The following is a 17,687-nucleotide window of genomic DNA, read 5'->3' as shown; positions in this document are numbered from 1 at the left end:
ATACTTTTCGATTTATCGGGGCTAAAATACGGGTGGGGATTATGGTTTTGGCACACAAATTTATTGATAATACATCGGAGCGGCGGCAGCGGCGGCGGCGGTGAAAGGGTTTAATTAAATTCTCGAAAATCAATACCAGAAGAATTTCCCCTAAAATGGCTTTACAGGCCCTGAGTGACAGATGGGGAAAATGTTGTCGAGCGAATAAATGTCGGCTATAACCACATAAAACATTTATGAGGCTGGCAGCACATGTACATACAATTGAAAAGACAAATTTTCCACATTGGCAGAGGAGACCCAGAGACCCATGGCAACCTTTGTGGGCCCCAACAATTCTGCAGGCCATTTAAAAAGCCAACTGCCGCAACAAGATTACAAACACACACCGAGATTCTCAGGCTTGTGTATAAATTAGTATTAATAATGTCAGTTGGCGAATGTTCAGGGACATAAAATATATATATATGGCAGGCAGGCAGGCAGAAAGTTTACATTTAATATGCGAATTTATTTTATTTTATCAGCTGCACAACTCGGAAAAAAGACAGATGACTCGGTCGCAGTAAACATTTCCATAGTTATTGCTGAATAATTCTGATATACATTTTTCTTGAACTGCTCCATCGCCTTTCCCTTTGGCGTTCTTAACAAAATGAAACGTCTGATTTTTGTTTATTTTTGTTTAAGGATTTTCTCTTTTGAATGCAAAGTTTCGCCAATTTAAATTATTCACGCTAGGAAGCAACTCAATCAAAGGAAAGAAAGCAAGACGGAAAAAGATGTTATTTCTTTGCACATTTTACAACCATGTTCATTAGTTCACAGTCATAAAAGAAATATTTTTTACACAATTTTACAACTATTCATTGAATTTAAAGTGCATCCGAAGTGCAAATCAAATTATATAAACATTTGTAAAGATATTTGTGTATTATTCTTGAGCAGGGTTTTTCTAAATGCACTTCTTAATTGACTTCTTGCCTTAATGGTTATTGGAAAACCTATAGAAAGCGTAGACTTGTGATTAATGAAAGAATGTAAATATCTTAATTGTGTACACTGATAAAAAGAAACAAAGCCATACTAATTCAGTTTAAATATGTTTTCGCTTTGTTTTTCATATATTGCGGTTTGTAAATATTAAATTTAACACCTATATTTAATTTTAAGACCTTAAACTTTGTTTTCAATATTAATTTTATAATGTAAAACGTATAATCTAAATATGGCTAACATCGAATCGAATATTTTCTTACTATGATTATAATTATTTCAGCAATCCGATATATTATATTCAATATGTAGATATTTTTTTTAAAATTTCATTTTTATCAGTGTACCTATGGTTTTTTATTTGGTCTATAAAAGGCAGATCCTTTGCAATCAATTTTATTGTAGCATACTTTTCAGCGCCTAGCCTGGTAATTGCAAGAAATTGGGATCATTGGGCGACATCGTGCATAAAAAGCCTAATGAATATGCCAGACCCAAAACCCACATCCTTGAAACACACACACATTTCCTGGTGTAATCCTGGCCAGAAGATATTGCCAATTACACGCACGCCCGCCCGGAATGAAAGCGAGCAACTGAAGCCGGGAAACACGCGCATCTGCCCGCTTTAATCTAACTCATTAGCGGCGACACTTTAATTAATATGCCAGCTCGTCCTTGTCAGAGTCCCGTGTTCCGTGTCCCGCGTCCTACGATGTCCTGAGATGACAGGATCGCTGACCGGCAAATGAATGGCCACGACAACGTGCGCAAGACGCGTCATAAATGCAAATTTATGGCAAATGATTACATTAATGTTCTGTCGTCCTGGGCCACAGCCACCATAAACTTTTAATGCCGCATTCTGATTTAATTAGCCTGATTTACACGGCCAGCAGGAGCAGCGGCAGGGGAATACGTGTTGAATGCCAATTGGTAATTGATGCACGGAGAATAAGTATCTTACAGATTAGACATCTAACAAGGTCTAATAAAATTATAACTTATGACCATATGACACTGGATTTTATTTTGATTAATGGCTGGGTCTATTTTAATAAGTCAGGACAAGGTAGAGAAAGAAAAAAAACGGTGAATTTATATAATAATTTAAAAATATATAAGTATTCTATAGATCACCTGGATGTTTTTTTAAAGAAATCCAGTCGGTTAGTTGAAATTTAGGCAAGTGTCATAAGGCCATAAACAAGGTTATCATTTTAATACGATTATTTTTCTATTTAATAGTCGTGTAAGATATTTAAAAATATAAATATTAGTCTAACTAATATAATAGTTCAAGAGAGTTCGAATAAAACACCTACATTTAAGATTACATTTCTAACCTAGTATAATTATTTTTAGCAGTGTAACGTGACCCGCAGCGCCTTGAATCAACGGCAGATGTGTGGTCTCATCTATTTATAGCTGCCAGCCAAGTCGCCAAGTTCGCATTAAGTCAATCCCATCACAAAGGAGCAGGACAACATTGTCAGTGTCCAGGATATTAGACGCGGGCAGTAACCCAATCCGCTTAGCGGTATACTACAGTTGATGTTGTGACTTGTTTGCGACATAATATTGCGACAGGAAAAGCGTAGGAAGCGAAAGGATACTATATACGGTACGTTTTTAGAATTCAGCACGCGGCGGTGGGGATAAACATTGGAAATTTAATGATGGTGCCGTCAATTGAAATGCAAGCGCAACAAGCGACAGAGGCGGCAAAAGATATAAAAATAGTTGTAGAGATAGAAAGAGGACACCAGGTCACCAAGCTAAGAGATAAAAACGAATTTTAGATGTTCTATAAGAGAGTTCTAAGATATAATAGCTTTGATACGAAATATTCTATGCATAAGATGTTTAGCCTTAAATATGCAAAAGAAGACACATCCGATAGATACCTTTTCTGTTTCAATGTATATCCAAATAGTTCCCATTAACAAGGATTCTTTCTATTTAGTCACCCTAATCCCTGAACTGGAAAATCCGATTTTAATACCCTTTAAGCTAGCGGATCGCTGAGAATAACAGCCATTGTTAAACCTCCCCACCGATAGCCATAAATAATGGTAGACTTCGACGACCCTGAACTGTCCCCTTTTACTGGAACACGTCCCGACCAAATCGAATGAAACCCATTTGTGTTTGGGAATCGTCATAAAAGCCGGCAGCTCAGAACTGAGATCCACCATATATCCACCACCTGCTCCTCCTTCTTTTTTGGCACCCTCACTTCGCTGTTTGTGTGTAAAATTGAATTTAAATTGCATGTCCAGAGTTCCACTTCCGTTTCCGCTCCCCTCTGCACTGCCGGGGCATTGAATTTCAATTGATTGGAAATGCTCGGTCCATGACAGTGAGAACCCGGCTCTAATGCCAGTCCCTGATAATGCCAGCAACTATTTTGATAACAAGGGAAAAAGAGAAGGCGAGTGTCTAAAATTTAAGCGGATTTTGTCAAGTCCATTTTCATCTCCCTTTTTGAGCTATTTTTTCGGGGCTACGGTGTCTAAAAAAATGTTTTAAATTATGCTAAGCGCTTGAAAGCCGGTCACAGAGAATTTCGGCAAGTTTACATTTAATTTCCCATGATAGACATCTCGGGAATTATTGGAAAAACTCGTCACAGGACCCAAAACACCTGGTGGCATCGATGGCAGAGAGGCAATAACGTTTCTCATTTCCGGTCTAGACACAAAAACACAAATTCCGCTGGCTTATTTAAATGCAATTTGTGATTGTCCCTGTTGGCCAGTTGACAAAATGGAATGATGGCCTTTAATAGACTGATTTTACAGCAGCAGGAAATATTATCTGCAACAGCCAGGCACGGCATACTACATAAAGTTTTGGAACTCTTTTAAGTGCTTTTAGCACGCCACATTACTTGATTGCCAATGGTTCGGCATATTGGATGGCCATTTGATTTCGATTTTATGCAGTTGAATTAATTACAGTTTCCAGTACCGAATAAAGGCCACTTCATGTGAATGGAAACTGATTGCAATAGGAGCATGCTATTTTAGTTTTACACATTTTGCATGACTGAATAAAATACTCGAGTATGACATTGCAGTATGCAGTCTTCTTTTTTGTTACATAAATATTTGTATTTATTTATTTCAAGTATAAATATGAACTACTTGTGATAATTCACGCATGAATTCGAGTAGGAAATAGTTAAAAATGCATAAAGTTCTCGCTTGAAATTTGTATATTCAATTTAGTAATGAAAACAGCAGTTGAAAGTATAATATGGCATATTTGGCAAGGTAATTTGTTAAATTTTTTGCTGACTAAAGAGAAACTACATTAATGAAGTATATTTGTAGCTGAAAGTGAATATTATATCTGTAAGCGCAAAAGATGTATTAAAAAAGAATAGAGTACAACATTTTAATAAAAACTTCGGTGTATATATTTCGCTGGAAAGTTTTTTTTAATGTTTTGTTAATAGGAAAATACAATATTTATTAAAGCATTCAGCTGAAAATGGATATGACTTTTGTAAAGCAAAGGTAAAACATAAATGAAATGCAGTTGAAAATGCATAACATGTTTTTTACAAATTTATAAAGAACTCTGCCTTTAAAAGCATAAAATTATATTTTTTATGGGGTTTTAAAACAACTGAACATTTGTTTGCCATGAAATATTTCCCCGTTTTTATTCAACAACATATGCTGCAATTGAAAAGGGAGATTGAAGTTTTTAATGGATGCAATATACACATTTTACAGTATGAGCTATTCTTATTTTAAAGGTAAAAGGGGAGTAAAATGTTGCATCCAGGCGGGAAATACATATCCTGGGATCCAGCGAGTGCCGAAAATATATTTGGCGCACTCAACGGCTTTCGTGAATAATTCAAATTCACAGGTGAACGCGTTTTTTCGACACCTCGCGAAATGAGGAAAATATGCTACTGCGACAGCAGCCACGTGTAAAATGTGCAAATGCAATTTGACAACGTTGACGGCGCTGATGACATCGCAAATTGAATCAAAACTCAATTTGACAGCGCGTATGCGTTGCCTTTTCTTTATATTTTCTCTATTTTTAGTTTTCCCAGCCCTTGCAACGAAGTTTGTCACCCTCTTTAGTCAAGTTAGTCAATTAAAAATAAAAGAAAAGACGCTGAAAAATGCAGTTCACACACTTGTGCACACCCTCACAAAGGGCGGGAAAAGTTTTTCAATTTCGGCGAGCGTAGGGCAAAAGTCAAATATCTGACTGGTGTAAATGATATATCCTACAACCATGCAGTTACATTGTATCGCCTTTGGGGGAAAGCTCTCTCTATTTGCTCATGTGCCACAAAAAGAAAAGTAGGGGGAGGGCCGGGAAAATCCCTCTACATTTTTCAGTTAGATTCGACAAAGTCTAAACTTTTGTGCGGCGGCCAACTTCGGTTGCCTGTCCCACTATAAAATACCGAAAAGCGTCTCGGGCAACAAAAAGTATAAATATTAAAAGAAGTCGTAAGGAAAATAGCAAGTAGCGGTTTCCATTCGAGGAACAACTTTTCCTGCGTTTCCCGAGAAGAGGGGCCAAAGTTTTGTGCTTGTTTGCAACTTGTTTCGCAAGAGCGAAAAGCAAACTGCACTGCATGTCATCAAATATGAGAGCAAAAGTATGAATATCCTTGTAAAAGTTTTGGGTATTGCAGAGTTCGCAATGCTGGAATCTAGCTGATAAGTAAGCCAATGGCATTTTGGGCCAGCAGAAGATTTGTGGCATGTTGTTGGTCCAAAGAGGGCTTTATACAATGCCAGCCACAACATCTATAGCAACCACGAACTGAGCTTAAATACGTTCATTGTTAGATTTTCCGATTTAAGCCCGGTCAGCGGAATTTCCACTTCCAATCAGAGCCTGCGGCATCGTCAGCATAAGGGTTAACTAGGCCACCACAGGTTAAACTATCAGGATTTCCACAAAACAAACAGCAAAAGCGATTTCCCGACTTGGTATTTCTTGACTTGCAACATTCCAAAACTTAATTTAAAAGTTCTGTTCTTTTGAGGGTTATCGTAGCAGGTTATTTAATTAAACTTCAATAGAAAATCTGGATATTTAGTATATACAACTCAATGCAGTTTTATACTATTACAAAATTGGCAGGGGTAAATAATCTGATGTACATATTTCCAGAAAAACCTTATACTATAACATCCCTGAACAAAATGGAATTAATTTTATATATACTTCATTGATTTTTCCTTCATTTTTGATTTTTTTAAATATGAATATAATAATATATCATAGTTAGTTTATTATTTATTATTATTTATTTATTATTTAGGGACATAAAATGTTTTGAGCATATATGTATAACTAACATAAAACGTAATATTTTCTACCTTAATTTAAATATTTTCAATTGAGTTAGCAGTTTAATATGTATTTTATTAATTGCTTCGTTTTGTTTTTTTTATTAAAGTAAGAACTAAAGCAGTCTAGTTTCAATATGCAGGCATTTTTTTTGACTCTTCAATTTATTTTAGTGAAGTTTTAATCATCTTAAGACTTATAAAAATATTTATTTTATGTCATTGTTTTATGTATAATGCTCTTTTTAAAAATATTTAATTAAATATCAACAAAACTCCAAAATACTTTTGCTTTGACCAAAGACAAACGACTCAAAATCTAATTAAGAAAGTCAGCAATCCAAATGATTTTCTGCATTTCGATAAGAATAAGTCAATAACTTTAGCAAACATTTCAGCAAAAGGCAATTATTGGGTTCAAAGTTGATGAAACAGGAGCAAGTTTCGACTTCACGAGAAGTTCAAGGCTAGCCGAAAGTTTGCCAAATTGAACTGGATTTGATTTGGCCCTGTTTTCAGCCAACTTTTGACCGAAAAACCAGAGCCCCTGCAACAATCAGTGGCCTGGCCAACATGACTGCAAATGCCAGCGACCACATGCCACTCATTAAGTGGCCAAAGCATTTGGGCCTTACCCGGATGGCTTTTAGCCAGAATGCCTGGCTGACCATTCGCAATTGAGCAATCTAAGCTGGCCGAACGGACGATTACAGGACCAAGGACTACATGGCCCAGCCAACTACTGACCAATGCAGTTGTCCACTTCCGTTGCGATAAACCCAACACTTCCGTTCTGTCCAGACCAGACCAAAAACACACACAGACACAGACACACACAACAGGGTCAAAAAGAGACAGCACACAAATGATGAGGACGTGGGGCAACCTTTGACCCTCGGCTGGGCCGCAATTTCACTGCCAATTTGCCGCATTAATCGCTCGACAAACTGTACAAAGGGCAAGCAAACATTTGCCAGCCAATTTGCTACGAGCCCTAAATTCCAATTTCAATTTCTTTCCCCTTAAGCCAGCGAAAAAAAAAGAACAGAAGAGAAACAATTCATTATTGACGGACACATTTGCATACAAAATAAGCAGAAAACAAAACAGAAAATAAAGCGCCAAAATGTTCAAACGGATTTGGCCAATTTTCCACACGTTAGCCTAATGCTTGTGGCCGAGAAACACTTTAATTTAAATGCGCTCGCAAAGAAGCAACAACTGATGATGGAAACTGAGAAACCGGAAATGACGCGCAGAGCAGGGAAAATGGCTGACCCGACCGGAAATTGCTTTCGTCTCCTCTTCGCCACTTCTATGCGTCCCAAGGGGGTTTTTGCATTGCCGAGAAGGGCGAAACCCAAACCAAAAACGTCAACAAGTTCATAACCAAAAGTGAAATAGGGGAATGGTTGCACTCAGAAATATTGCATAGGTTAACTAAAAAAGTTTTGTTTACATTTTTAATAATAGTTTTTCAGAATTCTTTTTTGTAATATAAAAAAAAGTAAAACTAAAAAAAACCAATTTGAAGTGAAAAGATGAACCTATATACTTATAATCCTGCACTTATAAAAATAAAATTTCCCAATTGAAAGAAAGGTTGCACTCCAAGATATCGATTTTCGATAAAAATTTGTATCGACTGTAACAAAAATATTTATAAGGCTTTTAAATGTCATTATATCTATCACCTAATGATTATTGCGATTTCCGATGACCTGTCTTAAAAAAAGTAAGTCTGAAATCTAGAAAATGCTCTTACCATAACTAAATGTATTTCAGTGAAATCTAAAGATATTTTTGCACCTTTTTCCAGTATTTGTTATTAATATTTTTCAGTGCACTTTTTTCCACCATAGTTACAGGCCATTTCAAGAGCTCTTTTCTCGCGCCTCTCCAGCCATAAACATTTACATTTTACAAGTATTTTGTTTTTTTCTGGCAGATACAGAGAGAGAAAATGGGATGGGGGTGGTATGTGGAAAGCGGAATATGGGAGATAGGGGTTGGAGGTCACAGCCCCCCCTCCCAATGGTTTCCATGCCAGTCACGTGCTCCCCTTTGCTTTCTTATTTTTATTTTTATTTGTTTTCTCGCTTTGCTTGAAAACGCTAAAATGTTGACTGCAATTACGAACCGAGACCCCAGCGAGTCTTTGGCCCCACTTTCCCCATGGCGAATGTCTTCGTTTTGAGCCAGTCTTCTTCGCTGGCAGCCATAAATTTCCACTGGCTTTTCAGTGGGATACCCCAACATGGTTATGGGGAAAAAGTCTGAACAATGGGGCGCCAATTTCTGTCGGGAGTAAATCTAAATGAAATCATTTCAGCCCTAGTCTCTCATAAATTTCTAAATCAAATACGAAATTAAGGAAGGCCAAGGACAATAAAGAGATTGTAAAGTCTGATCCTTGTTTTGGGAAACATTTAAATTGAGCTCTCTTAATGAAAACTGTCTGAGGCGACGAAAAAATCAAGTTACAATAAAAGATAAATAAAGGAACATTTTATATTTTTTAAATTTATAAAAACCCCACATTTTTAAAGAATATATTAAAATTTCTTTAGCCCTCCCAGCTTTAATCAATCTTCACTAAAAGTGTGGTTGCTTTTTATTTGTTTATGTATAAATCCTGTCCCAATTTGCCTTCTCTTTTATACTCACAGCATCCCTCTCTTTCTCACACAGGGTTGTATCTTCTCTTTTGAATTTTGAGTACTTGATAGCAATTTGTTGCTGAGCATTTTAATTGCTCGCGTGTTGTTTCGCTTGGCTTTTCCCTTTGAATGCCCCCATCTCGTGTAGAACCACCGCAGACGGTGGTTCCCCTTTTTTAAACATCCTGCCACTGCCCCCCACTGTAAATTCCATTCACACATGTGCGCCATATAGAGCATATTACGTATACGCAGCGTTTATGGTACAGTCAGGTGGCTGCTCCTGTTTCAGGCTCGCTTTTTCCGTGTTAATTTACTTTTCAGCTTGTGGCCATCGGAAAAGGCAGCAGGAACAGCAGCCGAGCAGCTCAATTAACACAAAAAGGAAACCGAAACAGGAGAGTCCTGCAGCATTCAGTAATGAAAGGAGCTGCACTGCACAGCAACAAACAAATTGCAAAATGAGGCTCTTTCCCTGCAGAAACGAAATGTGAGCTAAACAAATAGAAAAGGCCCTCAAACCAAAGGCAAAGGACTTTTCAATAGTGCCAACATAGATGTGTTAAAAAAATATAATTTAAGGATCGATGTGACGGATAAATTCTTTAAAAGTAAACAAATATAAGGACTTTGGTTTCAGGTTAACCTGAATGTTGCAAAATCCTTGAAGGAAAGTTTCCTTCTTTGTGGCCCCTGTTGAAACTTTAACCTTTACTTTAACTTTAACTTAACCTGTAGTCGGTGATTTCAGGTCTAAGTGAGCATCAAAGTCGCTGAATAAATATGACATCCCTTAATTAAAATCAGCAACAACCATAAATAAATTTATACTTCTTGACTCCTGGAAAATCTTTAACCTTAACTTAAACTTAACCTCAACTTTAACTGATCCTAGTTCCATGTGGGCATCAAAACTAGCTAAAGGAGTAACACACTTTCCACAATATAAAATCAGGTTCTACACTTTTTGTCGCCTCGAAGAACTTTAAACGTAACTTGAACTCTAACTTTAACTAGTTGGGAAATCTTTAAATTTTAACCTCAACTTCAACTTTAATATTCACTTAACCCCGTGGTCCTTGATTCCAGTTCCATGTGGGCACAAAAACTAGCTAAAGAATAACACACATTCCATATTATAAAATCAGCTTCTACTTTGTGTCGCCTCGAAAAACTTTACCCGTAACTTTAACTCTAACTTAACCAGTAGTACGTGAAGCCAGGTCCAAATGGTCAGTCGCAGTCGTTACAGCAATATGATAACATTCCTGAATAGAGATTCAGTTTCTGTCTGTCTCTTCGTAAAACTTTAACCTTAACTTTAACATTAACTTAACCCGAGGTCTGTGATCCCGGATCCAAGTGGGCATCCAAACCCGCTGAAAGGGACACGAAATTGAGGCCAGACAACGACTTTGTCTGGCTCCCTTCGTACGACTCCTCCTGAATAGAGATTCAGTTTCTGTCTGTCGCCTCGAAAAACGTTTACCTTAACTTTAACTCTTACTTAACCAGTAGTCCGTGAAACCAGGTCCAAATGGTCAGTCGCAGTTATTAAAACAATATGATAAAATTCCTGAACAGAGATTCAGCTTGTCTGTCGCCTCGAAAAACTTTAACCTTAACTTTAACATTAACTTAACCCGAGGTCCGTGATCCCGGATCCAAGTGGGCATCCAAACCCGCTGAAAGGGACACGAAATTGAGGCCAGACAACGACTTTGTCTGGCTCCCTTCGTACGACTCCTCCTGACCCACTGACTGTTGTAGGATCTCTTGTTATTCTAAATTCATTACACACACGCACAGACACAAATGAGCGCTAGTGGCAGTGGTGCTCATAAAAATCCGCACCACCAACCACACCCCAAACCACTTTAACCCTCCCCCCTCCCCCGTTGGTGGCACATCAAATGGCAGAGTTTAAACCTCATCGCTGGTGCATAAATTCGTACCAGTTTAGTGCTCTTCCAGCGCCACTCCCGCGTCATCGGGATGCGTTGTGCCGTCCATTCGAGCATGTTTAATAAGCGTCGCCATTTTTCATGCGCAGTCAGCGGAGGAGCAGCTCGCATCCACCATGTTTGGCCCCATCTCCATCCCAGTGATGCCGTGATGTAACATGCAGATGGATGGGGCAGCCATGAGAACTATGAGTGCCACGTGAAGGGTTTGCTCTCGGCAAGCCAGTTGCAAAATATTTGAACTACGCGAGGAGCGCACAAAAAATGGGCAAATCACATTCCAGAGAAATTGTGCAAAACGGAAATCGAAGTTTTATAGAAAAAATAGAATGATACTCATGTTGAAAACCATGAAATAATCTGAATAAAATCAAAGTATTACAAAAAGAGTATAATACTACTTATGATTGAGAACATGAAAAATTCGGAATAAAATATTTAACTATTTTTTTGAATGGGTTCCACTTAAATAACCCTCAAATTTTTACTTATGGGTCTTGGTCTAAAAACATATATTCACCTTCGCAAATCACACTCCAGAGAAATTGCAAAATAGAGAAATCGAAGTATTGTATAGAGAGTGAAAACATCAATTCATCAAAATAAAATCGATGTATTATTGAAAGAAAAATAATACTATGTACTTTTGATTAAGAACATTAACTAATCTAAATAAAATATTTTACCAATTTTTTGAGCCCATTCAATTTAATAGTCCCTTAAGCACATTTTTTTTTGGTCTAGACATAAAACCTGCTCAATTTCCCCAAAGGTTGTTTTTTCAAATTGTTATTAATGGAAATTTATATAAAACTTACGTAATTTTTCCCTTACTATGTTTTTTTCTTGTATATCTTAAATAAATACCATATCGAGCTGTCATTTCTCCATATCAGCGATAAGAATTAATGGCAAAGCGACAAATACGAGACCGCCAAGCGAAACCCCATAAAGATATGAATCTGCGGCGAAACTTTCCCCCGGGAGCAGCAGCTCAATTTATATAGCATTTATCAACCATTTGCCTTGGGTGTGTGACTAAACGTGAATTATGATGATGCTGCATAAGAGTGACATACCGTTTCATAGTGCAATATCATTCTTTTTTTCTTTTTCACCAAGGATTGTGCTGTTCTGGCCATTTTGTTGATGTCTGACTAGTATTTTCTTATTTTCCTTGTATTTTTTTCCCTATAGCAAAGAGCGGAAAATTTGTCAACTCAGTGAATCGTAAATGTTATATGGAGCGAGATGGGGACGACATCATCAGGGCGGAAGGAGACAAGAGCACTAAAGTAAACAAATGAAAATGCTGTTTGCATTGAAATTTTCGTTCGTTTGGTTTTCAATTAGGCGAATGCGGCCACCGCTGCGTATGAGCAATGTTTGGCAATAATTTGCGGCTCAAATAAGAGTGAGAAAAAGATGGTAGAAAGACCACAAGGGCAAACAAAGTGGAAGCTCCACGGATGGCAGCAGTTTAGTTTAAAGTTGACAAATGGTCCTGGCCAGGACACGAAGACATGGCAGTACATCTGTAGCCATTAGACACGTAGTCGGAAGTTCCTGGGGAAGGATGAGATGAGCTGAGCCGAGCCGGGGGCGTGGTACTCACGTCCTGCCGGCGGACATGTTCCCACCATCCCATCCAGGTGTTCCACGGCGAGTGTGCGTGTAATAAATTTCACCTGCACACACAAGTTGAGCAACACGAGGAGCAAGCAAATCGAGAAAATGAAGCTAGCTTATTTAGTGCCCTCGTCTAGTGTTGCCGAAAGTTTATTTTATTTTCCCTTCTACTGCACTGAAGAAAAGTAAACATCTAAATGGAAGTATCATTTTCAAGAGTGCTTGGTTCTTGAAATTAATCTTGTGTTTATCGTATTTATGGCTTCTTGAATTTCACAAGGTATTTAAGGCCTTATGACATTTGATTAACTTTTGACTAGCTGAATGGAATTAAAGTAAACTTAAAAAAATGGAACTTATAATAGCAAGACTTAAAGTGCCATATTCAAGAATATTTTGCTCTTGAAATTATAGTTGTGGGTGAGCAGCCAAATCGAGAAAATGAAGCTAGCTTATTTAGTGCCCTCGTCTAGTGTTGCCGAAAGTTTATTTTATTTTCCCTTCTACTGCACTGAAGAAAAGTAAACATCTAAATGGAAGTATCATTTTCAAGAGTGCTTGGTTCTTGAAATTAATCTTGTGTTTATCGTATTTATAGCTTCTTGAATTTCACAAGTTATTTAAGTCTTATCACTTTTGATTAACTAGCTGAATGGAATTAAAGTAAACTGAAGAAAAGGGAACTTATAATAGCAAAATTTAGAGTGTAGTTTTCAAGAACGATTTGCTCTTGACATAATAGTTGTGGGTTATTCCTATATACCTATATATCCTTGCTCCTTGCTTCAAGCAATATTTAAGAAGTTTAAAATATTTACAGCTCCTTGAATTTAACAAGTTATCAACATTCTAGAAATGTGTTTTCTAAATAGTTTTAAATCTAGGTATATTAATTTTTTTTATGGTATTTGTAAGTAGAAATAAAGAACAATATATCTCACTTGATCAACGATCAACAATATTTTTTTTTAAATATTAATTAGTAACTTTTTTTGTCGGTGTACCTTCTTTCATTCAGTTTCTTTCCTAGCAGTTCTTACGTGTGAATGTTGCCTAATTTATTTATGCTTAAGAATGAATTATCCCCGACATTAGATACATGAAATTAGATTCACTGGCAGCCGAAAATTGTAATACACATTTGCCTTTGTAGCTTTCTGTTTTCTGCTGCACTTCCACAATCATTTACTTAATTATTTAAAATGCTTTATGCAATTTGTACCAGGCCCTCTCCCTTTCCTGTTCCTGTTGCCCCTCCAAGACAAATGCAATTTGTTTATGGCAAAAGTAAAGTAAAGGCAGCAGGAGTCCCAGTCCCGGAGTCTGGGGATTTGGCTTTTGTGAGTGCGAAAGCAGGACGAAACCAGGACGAACAGGATGCCCAGGATACGCAGCGCATTTTGCTCAAATTACTTTGCAGCGGCGGAAAAATGAAAGGAAATGCTGAGCCAGATGAGTCACCTTGCTGCATTAACCCCTTGCTGACGACTTCCTTCCATATTTCCCCTCCTCGAGCAAATTGCTATGCAAATTGAGGGAATAAATGAGGCTGATGCTGATGCAGATGCAGATGCAGATGATGATGTGGATTAGCTTTGCAAATGCAGCTTAATATTTTCTTTTAGCTGATGCAGAAAAACATCTGCAGCAGGCCGAGGAAAACGGTTAAAGAAATTTAAGAAAATTTGCCTTTAATTTCCTCGGGTCATAACGTAATTAACTAAGAACAGCTTTCAGGCTCTAATAACATAAATCGTTTCTTAATATGGCAGATTTATCTTATTTTTACCCTATCATTGCGTTGTATGTAAATAAGCTTTAAATACATTTACAACTTAATCCCCTGAGTGTGTTTTCAAATCAGAAATAGCTTTATAGCCTGTAATAAAAAAACACAAATTTAATTCCAACCTTTTACTAAAATCCCACAGTATTTAAAGTGATTACAAAACAGAAATTGCTAAGCCGAATTTAAGCTGCGGGCAAATGTTACAACTTTATTTACCCAAAAATATTCTGAATTTAAGCAACAATTTAAGCGGAAAATACCGCAACATGTGCAAACTTAATCTATAAACGTAAAGTTATCAAATATCAGAAAATACATTTGGCTTTTCTGATTATTTATGCCCAGCATTCAGCGTTGGGTTAAGCTGCCAGCCAGCAACTCGCTCCTAACACTTGCGAAATATTGCGTCTGCCTGTGCGTCATTTTTCAATTTTCCCCATTGGTGCACCTGGAGGAAAAGGAAAAGCAGAGGAAAACCCGGCGGAAAATGGGGAGGGAGAAGATCCTAATAAGAAAGCCAACATATGTGGGTGCCCAATCGATAAGGTGGAAAGCGGGGGGAAACCACAAGGAAATCTTTCTGCGGCTTAGAGGTGTTTTCCCATCTTATTTTTTATGTCGGTGGCGGGCAAATAAAATCACAATTTTATCTTAAGCCGCAAAGTCGAATAGAAATTATTATCGCATAAATATCCTAGTACTGGCAAAGCTAGAAATATTGGAATGTCCTTTCAAAAAAGTTTATCACCCCTAAAATTTTTTGGTAATTGGTATCTGTTAAAACTCTGATGTTCTGTTCCACAACTTGTATTTGGTTGTTTTTTTTTGTCCTTTAACAAAGTTTTTGTCGAAAAACTGTACGCAAACAGCATTTTCAACACCTAACCTTTTGTGTTTTTGAACAACTTTGGCTAAACCAAAAAGTGAACATGACAGCTTAAATAATTTTTTTGGTAACAATGTTCTTCTTTTGTTCGCCAACTTGTCATTTGTTTAAATAGCACATTTATCTGTTTTTGATGTTTTCCTAAGCACCTTTTAAAGTTTTGTGGTTTAAGAGAGATAAAAGTGTGTTTCTTGGCCAATACCATTCAAGTTTTAACAGATGTTTCATTATGCTTGGAACTCAATTTCAAGGTTTACACTGTTTGCACAAAAGGCTCTTAAGATTCTAGTAATGAATGAACTTCAGTTATACAAATTTGAAATTTAAACAAATATTATTTTTTAAAAAGTTTGTAGACTTTTTATGATTGTTGGCCAAATAATCTAAAGAAAGTTAACAGATGTCTTTTTAGAACTCACTTTCAAGGTTCAAACCAAATAATCAAGGAACGTCATTTCCAAATAACGTTTTAGGCTTGGAACTCAGTTTCAAATATATGTAGGGTACATTAGTAAACAATGTATAGTACACAAAAGGCTCTAAAATATTATATAGTAATTTACAATACACTTTTAATAACAAGGAAACCTATTATCTCACTGCGTTTCAAAGTATTTCCTAGAGTTTCCTTATACTTCTCAAGTGGTTATAAGATAAGATAAGAAACTGGACTCACCTCGATGCAAAACTGGCAGCCGCACTGCAGGAGCGCCATGGCCTCGCCCACGTCCTCCACGTCGATGAGGCACAGCTTGCAGGTGAAGGGCTGGAAGGGCGTGGTCGAGGGCGTGGCCGGAGTGCCCAGCGAGGGCGTGACATCGGCGGAGGCCAGCATCTCGCGTCGCTTCAGTGCAATCCCATCTCGAACGCAGCAGGCCTGTGCCGCCTGATTCGCACTGGCCATGGAGAGCAGAGAGCTCACGGTCAGCGGATAGGCATGATTGGTGCCAAATGGTCCCAATTCCCCGGCACCGGGTGCCTCAGTGGGCGTGGTCGCGGGCGTCGCAGTGGACAGCAGCTCCTCCTGATTCAGATTATTTCCGCAGCTGGAGTGCAACGTGGCCGTGGTCACATTGGACGGCGGACTGGGACTGGTCGAGTTGGCAGTTGCTCCACCGCTAAGTCGGATCTGGGCATTTACATTGATGTGCGGCTCCTGGGCGCGGCGCTGCTCCTCCTCTCCTCCAGCTCCAGCTTCTTGCGGATTGAAAGCCGAATCCGGCCGTGGTACAAAGCCATTGGACAGGGAGTAACGTGATCCGGAGGCAGCCAGGGATAACAGGCTGGAGCAGCGTGAGCAAGTGCCCACACCATTCATACTGTTCATACTATTCCGCAGTCGATTTAGAGGACGAATTTGCTCCACTCCTCCAGAGCTGAAGATCCCGCTGCCATGGACAGCCAAGGAGTGTCCTTGACTCCGACTCTGGCTCAGGCCATGCACATGATTATGCGATTGGGATTGCCGGGTGAGGGCCAGGACCGTTTCGCACTTTCGCAATCCCGTGTACTGGACAATCGACTGTGACTTCTCCTGGCGCAGACTGCTGGCGCTGCCCTCGCGTCGCATGATGTGCCAGATCTTCTGCTGGACCACATTCAAGGAGCTGCTCGAACCGCTGATGCTCAGGCTGCCACGCCCCTGGCCGTTGGCTAGCTGACGGCCAGATGGGTTCCGGAGCACCACATCCTGCTCGGAGGGAGTGCGGGTGATGCGAATTTCCGGCGAGGCAGGACGTTCTCGTTCTGGAACTGCTCCTCCTCCGCCACCGCCACCGCCTCCACCTCCAGAGACACCTCCTCCTCCACGACTGCTGCTCGCCTTGAGTCCCACCAGCGATTTGAGAAAGTTCTCGAAGCGACGCCGTCGTGGCAACTGCCCACCGCCGGACAGTCCCAGTGAGCTCTCCAGATCTCCACCACCTCCTCCTCCATTGGCAACCAGCGCTCCTCCGTTTCCAGATCCTCCTCCGCCGCCACCTCCTGCCCCTGCTCCGCCACCATCGCCATTCGCCGAGGAAATGATGATCTTGCTGCGCGCCTGCGTGTCCAGGAGCGCAACCGTCTCGGCGTCGGCGGAATCGTGGGCGTGGTCGTGGCGGGGCGTGGCATGCAGGACGGTGGAGGCCTTTTGGCTGGCGGAGCGCTGGTGCTGCTTTGTGTTGGCCAGATTGTGGATTGGCGAGGAGTCCTGAGGGGAAGGAGAACATAAGGGATTAGTAAGCGGTTTGAAATTTGTAATATAGGTTCTTAAAATGTACACTACGTCCATTTATATGTATTTAATTTTAATATTAAAAAAAATACAAAGAATTCAAATCTATTTGTTATTTACTATATAAACTAAGTTGTTTTTCATGATTACAATTTTTTTGTTTAAATAATAAACAATATTTTTGTATGTATGGCTTTTGTAAAAAGAAA

General features: G+C 38.9%; 1 protein-coding gene across 3 annotated transcripts in view; it reads right to left on the bottom strand.

The window, feature by feature from the left end:
* LOC119549308 overlaps positions 1 to 17,687 on the bottom strand; it is a 75,812-nt gene that overhangs the window by 7,164 nt on the left and 50,961 nt on the right. For all 3 annotated transcript variants that reach the window (XM_037857265.1, XM_037857266.1, XM_037857267.1), the window contains one exon: positions 15,940 to 17,454. In XM_037857265.1, coding sequence (XP_037713193.1) covers positions 15,940 to 17,454 — 1,515 coding nt within the window. The remainder of the gene's footprint in view (positions 1 to 15,939; positions 17,455 to 17,687) is intronic.

The sequence above is a fragment of the Drosophila subpulchrella genome, chromosome 2R (genome assembly GCF_014743375.2).
Source record: "Drosophila subpulchrella strain 33 F10 #4 breed RU33 chromosome 2R, RU_Dsub_v1.1 Primary Assembly, whole genome shotgun sequence".
Classification (NCBI taxonomy): Eukaryota; Metazoa; Arthropoda; class Insecta; order Diptera; family Drosophilidae; genus Drosophila; species Drosophila subpulchrella.
This window is presented reverse-complemented; position numbering and strand designations above follow the sequence as displayed.